This window comes from Blennius ocellaris (assembly GCF_963422515.1).
Source record: "Blennius ocellaris genome assembly, chromosome: 18".
In the NCBI taxonomy this organism is placed as follows: domain Eukaryota; kingdom Metazoa; phylum Chordata; class Actinopteri; order Blenniiformes; family Blenniidae; genus Blennius; species Blennius ocellaris.
Window position 1 is genome coordinate 17,758,668 of NC_137667.1, and position 14,163 is coordinate 17,772,830.

Genomic DNA, 14,163 nt, shown 5'->3' on the forward strand with positions numbered 1-14,163 from the left:
TCATGTGCTCATTTTCATACCTGAAGTTTCAGCCGAGCCGCTTCGGAAAGAGAAGCTCAAAGCAGCGGCTGTCACACACGTGTGAATGTTCTCAGTAGGGCAGGTTAAATTTATACCCAACACTTCCCAGGAATGTCTATTTGGAAACTTACTGCGTGATTTTATGAGTTTTACAGGCTGAATATGCAGATAAAAGTATGCTTTTGGAGCCATGCCCTCCCCCCCCAAAAAATAAATCGTGTTACGTCAGAGCGAGGAAACGTCTCACCCCGAGCGTGCTCGCTCCGCTGCAGCAGCTAATCGGCGAGCGGGACTAATTACCGTCCACTGATGTGGTCGTTTCTGCTGGTTTAAACGCAGCGACTGCCAACTTTTCACTTCAGCTCGGACTGAGAGCTTTTTATATTTCCGTGTGTTGCAAGTGAACACCGGACAAGCAGTGAGTGAACTCAGTGCTTCAAGTAAAAAAAAAATACCTCCAGATTATTTTAAAAGGCAGATCTTTCATCTGGATCCAGAATCAAGATTATGATTTGGCCCAAACTTAAATCAACTCTTCCTTTGTGTATTATCTGTTCATCTACTCGATTTTATCACAATCCAACAAGTTTTGTTTTTTTTCTCCTGTTATCCCATCCAGTAGCAAATTACAGAAACCGACTATGATGCAAACTAATGAGTGCAAAAGGTGAGACGGCAACAAAAGTGGAATTCATGCAATATTTAGAATTGTCTGAGCATTATTTCTGTTCAACCATCTGTAACCACACATTTCTTAACTGCTTAAAGCTCATAATCTGCACTAAGCGGCATTACGTTCCCAAACTATTTCATCAATTTGAGCAATAAAGATGGTTTTTTTTAGACACTGTATAATGTAAAACCACCTTTTTGATGAACAAAAGGTCTATTTTTTGTATTTTTAACAACCTGGCTTTACATTCATGATCAGTCACACTGGTTGATCTGCATTGTAGTTTTTTTTGTGCTGGATTGGATTCTCACGCCATCCTCCTGTGTGCCAGACATGCAACAGTATTTGTCAAAAAGCACCACAACAACACACACACAAAAGGAAAACCTGCGAGAAGGCCGATGATCGTTGACAAAGATGAAGCTCTGAGAAGAAGAACAGCAGAGGCGATTCAACAGAAGCGATTCAGGCCCAATTTACACAACATGTCCAGTGAAAACAACTCTGGCACTCAGGCTCCACGTCGTTTACCTGTTTATCCATAAACACCTCTCACGGCGCTATAGATCGACTCCTCGCAGTCTAACTACAGCCACATGCCACGATTTCATGACATCTATTAAAAGCTAACATTGAATGCTGTTCGGAGTCGTTTACGCGTTTCAAGTGAAAACGCACCGTTTCAGAAAAGTCGATGCCAAAACACAACAAAAGTTTGCCGTCTGATTTTGAAATTGTCAGGAATAACTCCAAGAATGGGTTAAAAAAATAAAAACTATTTACATATTTATATGGTGCAAATGTTGTCATGAGCCACTTAAAGGAAAATCCTTTCTCTGTCATAACAGCAGCTGAACACTGAGCAGGTTTAAACAAACTTCAAACACAACAACAGACGACACAAAAGTTCTTGTAAACGTCTTGTAAACCTTCCGTGACACATCGGCTCTAACGCTCGTTTCCATCCTGCCTGATCTCTAGGAGATTTATTCGTCGTTACGAGACCCAAGGATTTGTGGTTCATTTCACAAGGACTTGAAGCTCATTACAATAGTTGCCAAAGATGAGGGTTTAGGATATGAAAGCTGTGATGAAATCTGGATCCTCATCGCCGCCGCCGCCGCCCACGCAAGGTCATGAAATATGTATGTATGCATTTTGGTCCTTTCTCTTCTTGTCGGCACTGAGATCTCTGTGTCTCTCGTTTAAAAACATTGAAATGTGACCCGATTTTAATCCAGAGCTGCTGACAACAAACTCATGGAGTCCCTCTCTCCACCTTCAAACTTCATCACTGTAAAAACGCTGAAACACCGTCTTTTGTATTTTTCCGTAAGTCCACCTTCCCTTTTTCACATTCAGCCTCTAAACTATGCAGCTTAACTGGAGTTGTTAAAGCCCTTTTGTACCATTTCTTCCAAATATTGCCCCAAAAACAACAAAGAACGCCTTTTATTCCTCAAACCTGTTGACGTTTCCATTTTTTATCCTAACTCACTGTGACGTTTCGTCAGTTTGCATCCATCGCAGCGGAATCTGTGCTTTATGATTTCATGAAGTTACATTCAAACCAAATGACTTTTGTTTCATACAATGCGTTTGCCAGGTCGCATCAATTGTTTAAGAAAATACTCAAGCCAACTGTATTTGTCAAGTCCTTTAAAAACAACAAGTGCTGTAAATATAATCATAAAAACACACACGCAAAGAAAGACATTAAAAACTGGGAAACTTAAATGGAGTCACATGTTGGATTCAGAAGCCAGCGAGTAATAGAAACAGGCTTTGGTTGCAATATTTAAAAAGCAGTGAAGAAGTCTGTGTCATGTGCAAAGGTAAGTCATCTCCTAGTTTACAAGGCTCAGTAGAAGAAGCTCTTAGACCCCAGTGAAGAAATGAAGCAGCTCACAGAGATCATTTAAAGACTTAAAAACAAGACGTTAAAAACCTTAAAAGGAAGTGTAAAATGCCCGGGCAGTCAGTGGAAGGAGACTGGAGGGTTCGTTCTGTGGTCCTTCTTACACGCTCCAGTTAAAAGTCTGAACCGACTGGAAACGCGCGGGGGAAGGTTGGCCGAGTCCCAACATGAAGTCCATTACAGTCGCCCGGCCGAGACGCGAGGAGGACAGGGATCACTGTCTCAAAGTGCTGATGTGCAAGAAAGGGCTTCACCTCTGCCAGCTGCTGAGACTGAAAAAAAAAAAAGAAGCTAATTCTATTGAGTTCATTATGCCTTTCGCTGGTTCATATTTCACTTTTTGACTGGAAAGACGAAAGCAAAACACAAGCTGGACTATCAAAGCACTGATTTGGTGACCTCATTTAAAATCACTGTCCTTTTAAAAAAGACAACTTGTTAAATGTTGGCTTTACATAATGTGCCTAGGAGGCCAAGTCAACACGAAGCTCTCACATGCTTTTTTACTTATCTCATCAACATAACAATGGAAAGAAACACCATACCTTCCAAAAAATCTGACCCAAAGCCAAAAGGAGTAATAAATTAATAGAAAAAGTAGGGGGCTCTAAGAAAGAGCCTTGTGGAACCCCATATGTGAGAGATTTAGAGCAGGATGTATCCCCTGCAAAGCTTCTGCACAAAGTTCTGTGGACCTGAAAAAAACAATTCTCACTATGATGATAAAATACTGTGATCCAGCACAAACAGCGGCATTCAGGTCCAACAAGACAAGAATCACAGAATCACCACAGTCGTTCACCAGGACGATGTCATTGAAGACTGAGTGGAGCAGACTCCGTGCTGTGCAGAGTTTCAAAACCAGATTGAAACAACTCCAGGCTGTTAAATTCATCCAGAAACGTCAGACAACTTTCTCCAAGGCGTTTTTGCCTCCAATAATAAGACCAAGAACACTCAATAAAGCATCTCTGTTTGCAGGTATTTGTCATTAGACGGGGGTACACAGGGGCATTAATATTATATTTAGCCCACTGGCCTTTTCCACAGTAAAATCCAGCGTCAGTTTAAAAAAATAAAAATAAAAAAGCCCAAATATTTATTTTTGGTTCTTTTTATCTTGATTACTCATAATCTTTTGCTGTATTTATGATTATTCATCAACATAATCTTGTGGCATTTTGAGTTTTCTCAATCTAAAATGCAAGTGAAATATTCTATTTTATTATTATCATGAGGTTTTAACCTTATGTGAATGTCTGTGAGCCAAAACCTCCACGTTACTGATGACAACGTGCTCACTCCACAAGCCTGGACTCGAACCGGCGATCCTCCTGTCGCCAGTCTAGAGTGCAAACCGCTGCTGCACCGTGTGAGAACCACATTCTAATGCGACTCTCGGCTGCGCTGCGGGACGCATGTTTTGTGCACATTTTTTCCCCGTGGCTGCGTGTCGGCACGTCACCGTGAGATGGAAACGAGGCCGGAGGCTTCAGTTGGAGCTCGTCTCTCTCATGTCCTTCATCACAATGAAATATTTACAGCTTCCAGCTTCTCGGGGGCTCCAACCTGCAGTTTATCTGCTGGTTGGAACGTCCACCGCTAACCTGTCTGTGTGTGTGTGTGTGTGTGTGTGTGTGTGTGTGTGTGTGTGTGTGTGTGTGTGTGTGTGTGTGTGTGTGTTGCGGTTTAGTTCTGCTGGGAACTTTACAGTGTGTGTGAAGCGTCGGGTTTGGCCCGAGGCTGCTGGTAGGGGTATGGAAAATACATTAAACGCCCTCCTTCTCCTCCTCACCTCCTCACCCCCCCCCCTCTCTCTCTCTGCCTCCTCCTCCATCCGTCTCTCTCTCTTTTGCTCCCTCACTTTCTGTTAGAGGTTCACTTTTTCAATTTAATGAGCGTGATTGGCATAAATGTGGAAAGTCTGGCGAGCCAGGGGCCTCGCTCTGCCTCCCGACTCCAGATCCCCACCACATCCAGGCCTCTGTCTCCGCTCACTGCTCTGATATTAAAGGGAAACTATTAGACATGATGTGGCCAAAACGATACAGTCGCTTCTTCTCGTCACCCCTTTTAATTTAACCCCGTTCACCAACTGTCGGGTGACGCAAAAACGTATTAACCAGGAGGAGCAGGGATGACATGACGAGACGTTCGCATGTACATGTGTTTTTTATGCAGAACAAAGAAAGATGAGAGCTGGCTGCTGTCAAACTCTGCTAAGAAAACTTTATTTCAACTTGAATTTTGGTAGAACTGCACACCATTATTGTAAATGCATATTGCAAGAGTACTGGGCTGTGATGAATCGTTTAAACACACTGTGCACTCGTGCTCTGCAAATTCAAAATGAAAAGGATATTAAATATGACAGAAAAGTGCAATCAACTGGATTCCAATTCATTCGATTGCATAGCTAAAGGTCAGAAGAGACAAAAGTTAGAAGCGCAAACGTCGAAGGAAAAAAACCCAAAACAAAGTCAAGTTGCTTCTCAAATGCTGCTGCTGGAAACTAAAGACACAATTGCGATGGGAAAGAAATGAATAAATACAGCTGGTGTGAAGTGAGGACAAGATAAAGAGCACAGTTATTTGAAAAAGAAAATCACCTTCATAAGTGCTTATTTATCGCAAAAGATATTGTTATGGCAATACTCAACAACTTTATTGCATATCAAATGTTCACCCGATATCGTGCAGCGCAGACTATTGCATTTCCTGCTGGATCATACACCAAACCGAACGTGAGCAGGATTTCAGCCTAATGTAACTCAACTTAAAGTGTGCAATACGAGTTTTCACCACAAGATGGTGTAATGAGTCGAATCTGGAACTACCAACCAGGGAAGAAAAAAAAAAAAGAACCGTGACTCAACACTGCCACCAAATGGACAATACGGGCAGCGAAGGTTCAAGTGTGACCATCATTTCATAATAGATTCAAAACATCTCGTCTTGCAATCAGACGCAGACCAAACACGGAGGGATTTTACTTTGAAGCGAGATGCGAGCAAACACAAATGAGAAGACTGCAGCACGAGGACACGAGAGGAAGAACCTCCCGACAGTTTTCTGGAAACGACGTACCAGTGAAATCTAAGCATTTCTCAACACTGTGAGCGCTTTCCAAAGGCAAAATAAAAAAAATAAAATAAATAATAAAGTAAAGGGGTGATTAAAGAGGATGGAAAATGTTTTCTTTTTCTTTTGGTTAATGGATGCACGAAGAAAAAGAGAGGGAGGCGGAAAGTATGAGCGAGGGACAACGAAGCGGGATGAGGAGGAAACGAGCGCACGGAGCGTGGAAACATGGGACGACACACAGATGAAAGATGTAAATCATACAAAACGGCTGCTGTCACGTGAAATCAAAAAAAAGAACAAGAAAAAAAAAAAGTGGCATCTCGGAGCAGAAACGTGCACGACACGGATCGGTCATTCGAGGAGGGGAGAGGAAAAAAATAATAATGCAACTGATTTGTCTTCACAGCGTTTTGCCACCAAGCAGCGCGGAAAAACATGAAAACATTCAAAAAGTCCCTTCAAAACATCGCGTATCATCCGCTGTGTGTGTCATTAAACACAGCGCAATTAAATTAAAAGTAACGCTCCCTTAAACTTTACAGGAAGTGGCAATCTTCACATAAACGTGTGAAAACGGCGTTTAATTAAGGATTTTTTATTTTTTTTGTGACATTAAAGGCAGTTTTAATATAATGATGATAATTATCATGGGGCTCATAATGAGCCTCGGTGCCACTTTAAATAGTCTGAATCGTTTTCAATTAGCGCCGGCAGTTAATGAGGCTTCGCTGAACTTCACACTCCCAAACTGTGACATTCGATTACAGTTGTCTCACGATTATACTGCCTCAAGAGCTCACAAAATGTATTTGTCTTTGAGTTGCTCCCACAGCTGATCACCGGCCGATAGGCGTCCACACAAACTGTGCCTTCCTCGGCTCACGTCTGGATGATTTATGTGGATATTTGCAAATCGAGAAAACTGCAGGAAGCTTGTTGTTCTAGTTTAAATATCACTGCCACGTTTTTCAATTTCCTCCGCAATTTAAGGAATGAATTAGACCCTGTCAATATTAAACCTCAGAAAACCCTGAACATTTCTATGGAGAGTGCTGCCACGTTACCATAGAAACACACCAAAGACGAGGTGGAAGACCTGTTGGTTGCCAGTGTTGTCGTAAGCTAGGGGGCGGGGCTGTGAAAACTGCGGTTGCGTACGTCTCCATGACAACGGTGCGAAGAGCCCCTGAAAAGGGGGAACTTATTCAAAATGGCTCCCAAGGTAGAAGTTTTCGACTCCGTCTCCACAACAGCAGGGGGAAAAAGCAACTTTTTGAAAACACTGTGTAAACAGAGTAAAAAAAAAAAACAATTTGTGAAACGCGCAGCTCTGCGATGCGATAGTAAAATGTACACTAAGACGACGCTGCATTACTTCAGTGGCTCACGAGGATATCGATCGATGACTACTACACAATAAATCAGCACAAGCCTAATCGGAACGAATTGGGTTTAAAAGTTGCCTTCAGGTTGTCAAAAACGGTGAATGTGGATCCTCACCATCAGGCTCCAAAGCGTTTTGGACCAAACACAAAATCTCTGCATGATGATGGTTCTCAATAACGATTCATGAGGATTAAAATTTAAAATTATTTATATCAGCCAGCTTGTTTTTACCATTTCAACAAGCTGTGAGAGCAACTCTGCTTTTATTCCGCAATCGGATGACAGCGAAGACAAGGGCGTCGCTCTCACCTTGTCTGTGCAGCGTCGTCCACATGAGAACCACCAGGACGACTCGATGGAGCCTCCACCTTCCTCCCCCTCCTCGTCCTCCTCCTGTACAGGACTCCCTGAAGAAAAAAAAACAGCCAATTGAACAGTTTTATTCTGCTCAGGAACAGCTTTCTGATAAAATGCATTCCACAGTAATGTGGAACCGACAGGTGATGTAATGGACATGTAGTCCAAGATTCAGGTGCCATTGATTCCACAACGTTTTGAACGTGACCTACTGTAAGCCTCCGTCACATACCTTGGCAGGCGTCTTTTTAAAGGTTTTTAGTGGGAAAGCATTGGATATGTGCCGATTTCCTGTTCTTTGATATTTTCAAAACTCAATATTGCTGATTAGCGATGCCGATACCGATATAATCCGAGGTCGACGGAAGCCTCAGCGAGTTAAAATCACGTGTACACAGGATCCGGCAATTTCCTGCTTCCCATTCATTGTCTATGAAGCCAATTTGCATAAAGTTGAATCCAGCCAACTTTGTGCAAATAAGACCCAGAAAGCGTAGGTCCAACGCATTGTGAGACCTCCGTTGAACACTTACATTTGCTGTATTTGAACCAAAACCAAGACAGATTCAGCAACTGCACAAGTAATTTCTCGCCTCACATGTTTTCAGAAACACTTTTCGCTGGACTGTTTTAGTAGTTTAGTATTACACAGAGACATTTCTGACTGAGCCGCTACCTTGGTTTGGTTTGAACTCCAGGAGCAGAGACCCCAAGATGACGCGTTCAGGTGCCGCACATAACTCTGAGTCGTGCTACATGCTACATGCTAAAGAGTTTTTGGGCTCACACGCCAGCAATGCTACACCTGATTAAAGAATAACTGACGCACTCATTCACAGTGAGACGGATGGTGTGGCGGCACACAGCGAGCTCGGTTCCTAACGCACTATCCTGGTCTTTACAAAAGTGTTGCGGTTAAAGAAAAGCTTCTCGTTTCCATATGAGAAAAAAACTCCCCTGACACGAACCAGAAGCTGATCCCACGATGACGTCACTCACATTGGTTTTGGACGGGGTTTAAAGTTGGTTTCAAAGATCCATTAAAGGGGTCATATCATGCAGCTTTTCAACAATTTCACATGGTCTCATTCATCCAAAAACTTTGTTTTCAGAGTTTATTGCCCCAATTCAACTTTTTCCTTGATTTCCCCCCATTAGAATATTGGATCATAGGAGCTCCATTCAGAATCTGCTGTGTCTGTGTGAGCTGGACTGGCTCCACCCACAATACGCCCATCTATGGGAAGAGGAGGAAGTTCTTCCTCTCGTGGTGCCATGTGCCAGAGCAGAGCTGCCTGATTGTGGGAGGAGTCAATGGGGAGGAGCCTACCTTGATTGTGATTGGCTAAACCCCCAATGACACTATATAGGGTTTGATTTCTGATTGGCTGGTTGGAGTAACACATTTTTAAAAACCTGGAACAAGCCCGGGAGAGAGAGGACACACTTTCTTCACTTCTGGGACGTCGGTCCAGGTATGGGGACAGTTGGAAAACCATTAGGAAATTAATTTTGCATAATATGACCCATTTAATAGAAGTGTCGGGAGTATCATTTAAATTAGTTCTTTTTTTGGTTGGAGACGGTTTGATATAGTTTTGGATTAAATGTTAGACGACTGTTTAAAAACCACAGTCGCATGTAGAAATCGATCAAAGACACAGAAACAGGTTTTTACACCGATCTGCTTGTCTGCATCAAAACTCCAGACATATTGAAAAAAAAAAAAAACAACAACTTGAGGTTTAGTTTTTTGTCGCCTAATGATTCCTGAAAAAAACCCAAAAGAAAATCGAGTGACCAGAGATCAGAGCGCGCGTTTGTGTGTGTGTGTGTGTGTGTGTGTGTGTGTGTGTGTGTGTGTGTGTGTGTGTGTGTGTGTGTGTGTGTGTGTGTGTGTGTGTGTGTGTGTGTGTGTGCGCCATCCCTCGGGAGCTCATCAAACTGCTCCATCAGGTGACAGTAATCCCGTTACAAGCTAACAGACTCTAATGAGAATGGAAGTCGTGTGGAAAGTCTTCCTGCTCCAAACAAGCAAATTTATCCACAAGACTCATGAAAGTTTTCTCTCCGAGCTCATTAGAGTCCATTTTAAACTGGATTAAGATGTGCAGAGATGACAGACGCCCGTTACCCAACAAGCCCTCGTCCAACAGGCTTGTTAAGTGATGAGCAACAACACCGAACAGCCGAAAACACAAAGTATGGCTTTTACCACAACAACACAAAAATGGTCCCACTTGTGTCGTGTGCGTCTGCAAAACACGCACACAACAGACAACTATTTAAACTAAGAGAAATCACAGCCTGGCTGTGGTAAATAGTTCTGCACATGTGCAAATAGATCAACAACAACAGTGTCTCCAGAGTGTCTGAGTCCATATTCTCCTGGGACTTGGTAGTTTTGTAGTCGACAGTCTACAAATGTCTGTGTTCTGCTATTGTTAATGTTTATGGCGTTTTGTTCTCTGCTGCAGAGCTGCTCTATGATCGAGATGTCTGTGGTTCTTGAAAGAAAGTAGCTGAACTAATGAAGAAGAGAAGCGTCAAGAAAACAAATCAACGGCCAACCGCTATCCCAGCATGCTAATGCTAATCCCAGCTGTAAACACACTTTCCTCCTCATGTAAATATTTTAATTAAAACACACAAAACAAATTAAACAGCTTGTGCAGAGGAGAGGCTGGTCAACCTGATGGGGGCGGGGCTTCAAAATTCTGCATCTCTATTGGCTGCCGAATGAGGACACGCCCTTGTGTTCACAATGAGCCAAAGGTTCGACAGCAAAAATTTGTAAAATTTCACATGAAAATACGAAAATATTTACTTAATTTCAACCATCATCTGCAGGCTTCCAAAACTATTTTCTGAATTTTTTATAACGTTGAGGGTCTTTTAAAGGTGGATCTCTGTTGTTGTGTTGTGAAACCGTTCATTGGTGCAACGCAGGACTTCTGGGGCCACAAAATGTCTGCCTGGGGGCCGAGCATGAATCGCAGGCTTTATCGTGTCCGATGACCTCGCGCCACGCCGCTTCGCACTTACTCCCATTTCCATACTGGGGATTGGGGATAAGGAGGAGGAGGAGGGAGGAGGGAGGAGGAGGAGTAGGAGGAGGGAGGACGAGACGCACGACTTGACAAAGAAGCGAGTTTTCTATAATGTCAGAGGCTGAATGAATTTGCGGAGCTGGAAGCTCCGGCGGAGTCGACAGACTGGAGCTCTGTTCTCCAGGATGTTCAGATATTCATGAAGACGAGCTCCAGTTCAGCTCACCAGAACTGAGAACAAGAACAAATAAGTGTCATTAACAGGACAGCAAGGTTCAAACTCATCTGCTCTGCTCACGCTCAAAAATATTTTTCCTTCAGTGTCAAGAATGCGTTTCAATAATCCAGCGGATTATCAATAGCAGTGAGCTTCCCTTTCTAAGAGCTGACCAGCGAGCGACAGCGTGGTTCTGTTTATATGAGCTGATTCACAAAGTTTTTCTCATTCAAAAAATTGTGTCTTTCAAGAAGCACTAACGTCTAGATTATAGAGCATCTTAATCCCACTAACGTCCAGATTATAGAGCATATTCCTCCACTAAGACCCAGATTAAAGAGCATCTTCCTCCTCTAACATCCAGATTATAGAGGGTCTTCCTCCACTAACACTCAGATTATAGAGCAGCATCTTCCACTAGCACCCAGATGATTATAGAGCATCTTCCTCCTCTAACACCCAGATTATAGAGCATCTTCCTCCTCTAACATCCAGATTATAGAGCATCTTCCTCCTCTAACATCCAGATTATAGAGCATCTTCCTCCTCTAACATCCAGATTAAAGAGCATCTTCCTCCTCTAACATCCAGATTATGGAGCATCTTCCTCCTCTAACATCCAGATTATAGAGCATCTTCCTCCTCTAACATCCAGATAAAAGAGCATCTTCCCCCTCTAACATCCAGATTATGGCGCATCTTCCTCCTCTAACATCCAGATTATGGAGCATCTTCCGCCTCTAACATCCAGATTAAAGAGCATCTTCCTCCTCTAACATCAGATTATAGAGCATCTCCCTCCACTAACATCCAGATTACAGAGCATCTTCCTCCTCTAACATCCAGATTATAGAGCATCTTCCTCTACTAATGTCCAGATTATAGAGCACCTTCCTCTACTAACATCCAGATAATAGAGCATCTTGCTCCTCTACCATCCAGTTTATAGAGCATCTTCCTCCTCTAACATCCAGATTATGGAGCATCTTCCTCCTCTAACATCCAGATTATAGAGCATCTTCATCCCACTAACTGACCTGTGTAACTCGTGAAACATGATGTGTGTTAACATTTATAAACTTGTATGTTCACATGGTAGATTATAATCTGCTGTTGTTAGATTATAGAATGGCTGTCCCTTCATATCCGGTGTCATACGTCTGGTACCAAACATTTTGATCTGCACTTCCTGCCTTCATCACGCTGCATGAGCACATTTCACATTTCATCAACACCACCAAGGACTTCGCCACTCAGACAAACAAATAACAGTTTGGGCAGAAACATGTGCTTCATGTTGTGACTTCAACCTCCCAAGGAATGAACAAAATCATCACTTTCAGCTCAATTTAGATGTGAAAGAACAAGACGGCTGCTGTGAGTCATTTCTACTCCATCTGGAACATGTTGGGATTAAATTGCTTTGGTTTTACTTGTTTGCCATAATTAGGTCACTCCTTTCTCTCAGGACAAGTAACATTCGCCTTCTCTCCTGGTTTGATCACTCAAGTTGTTATATTGCATATTGTACATGGTTCTGTTCTGTTTTCTGCACGTTTGTATGAACTTTTACACTTTTTAGCAGAAGTTTATATGATGTACACTGTGTATTTCTTGTTTTTACATTTTTATACTTTATTATACAATTTCTGACCATTTGAGACACTATTTAACTGAAACAAAGCATAAAGCCCCTCATAACTTATCATTTTTGTTAAAAGAAAATTATGCAACGTCTATTTGAAAGCGAAACGCCAGAAACATCAATATTCCAGGCCACAAGTTGGCACCGTTGGGTGTTTTGAATCCACACAGACATGCGAGAGAACAATACGATATAAACATTAACAATGGGAGAACATGATAATTCTAGTGGATGGACGATGAAGTTGGATTGTTATTACGGTGACTGTCAAAATAAAAGTACCAGGTCCCAGGAGAACATGAACTGGAAGTCATGACACTCTGGAGGAAACGTTGTTATTGTCCTGTTCTACTGAGCATGTGCAGAAGAACGTTTTACGGCCGTGGGGTACACATTAGCAGTGTTTCAGAAAAGTTGCGCTTTCCCCCGAATGAAAGGAGCATTTTCAAAAAGATAGGGTTTCTCCTGTTTCCAAGAAGTTGGAATGTTTTCAATAAGTTGGGTTTGACCCCCACATTTATACAGTGTAGGGGTTTTTTTTTTTTTTTTTTAACTGCTTTCTCCCATTTCCGAGGAGATGGAGTCAGAACATTTTCAAAAGGTTGCAGCCCCCTGTTTATAAACAGTTGAAGCATTTTTGAAAAGTTGCATTTGTCAAACATTGCATGTTCCCAGTTTCATGGAGACGGAACATTTTCAAAAAGTTGCATTTCGACTGTTTCAACCGAGTTGAAAAATGTCAAAAAGTTCCACCTCTGGAGCCATTTTGTGTTTTCACTTTAAAATATTGTCGTGTCAACAAGGCCTTAGATTGATGCTAATAAACAATAAATCTATATGTTTGGTGTAAATGTGCTTTAAATACAATATTTAGATTTTCTTTTTAAAGATTAAAACAATTATGGAAAATAGTTTTATGTGCATAAAGTTCTTAAAAAACACTTTTAATCCAAGCGGCTCAGAATAAAGACCGTTTAAAAAAAAAGGAAAAGACCAAAAAGCTTCTCTGTCATCGCAGCAATGTTCCGCTTCCTCTTGTGAATTCACGACTTTTAGAAAGACATCAGAAGAAGAAAAAAAAAAAAAAAGACGCCTCATTTGTGTTTTATTTGATCTTTGACTTCCAGTTTATATTATTCTGCTGCGTTGGTGTGCGAGCGAGATCTCTGCATCTCCTGGCGTGTGATTGGCCCGTCAGACAGACGTCTTTCTATTCTGTTCGGCGGGGACCCGCCCCCCTTTCCCCAAACACCCCCCTCCCCCCTCCCCCCCGGCGGGGGCCGGAGTGGCGGGATGGCGAGGATTGAAATGTTGGCGGCGGTTCGCTGCAGCGGTGGAGGAGGTCTGCGCTCCTCGCTGCCCCCCCCCCCCCCCCCCCCCCCCCCCCTCCCCCCCAGCGCTGCCAAGTTCCCGTCACACATGTGGTTGTAAATCTGTAAATTATACAGAGTATGTTTATATAAAGCTGCTCCCCTCAGCCTTCTTAAAACATTTGTGCAGAATAATGGAGGCCAGCTATTAGAGGGATAGACTCACAACGTGGAGCCCGGATCAACTCAACCTTGATTTCTGCTCGTCGGGAGGTGGAAGCGACGTCGCGCTGCAACAACGTGTCGCTGATTACCGAGTGAAATGCTGCGTTTATTTGGAAATTATTCACACTCTTCTTTCATATTTACATTTTATGATGTCGAACTCGCATGAACGCACAGCGCATTGAAACGTCATTTCTATTTGCAGTCCCGTCTGTCTTATTGTCCATATTTTGGAGTACCAGTACTTTTCATCAAAAGGTACAAAGTACCAGGAGCT

General features: G+C 42.6%; 1 protein-coding gene across 2 annotated transcripts in view; it reads right to left on the reverse strand.

Annotated features, from left to right (window-relative positions):
* adgrg6 (adhesion G protein-coupled receptor G6) overlaps positions 1–14,163 on the reverse strand; it is a 93,053-nt gene that overhangs the window by 72,848 nt on the left and 6,042 nt on the right. For both annotated transcript variants that reach the window (XM_080514414.1, XM_080514415.1), the window contains exon 2: positions 7,392–7,489. In XM_080514414.1, the coding sequence (XP_080370540.1) occupies positions 7,392–7,489 (98 nt within the window). The remainder of the gene's footprint in view (positions 1–7,391; positions 7,490–14,163) is intronic.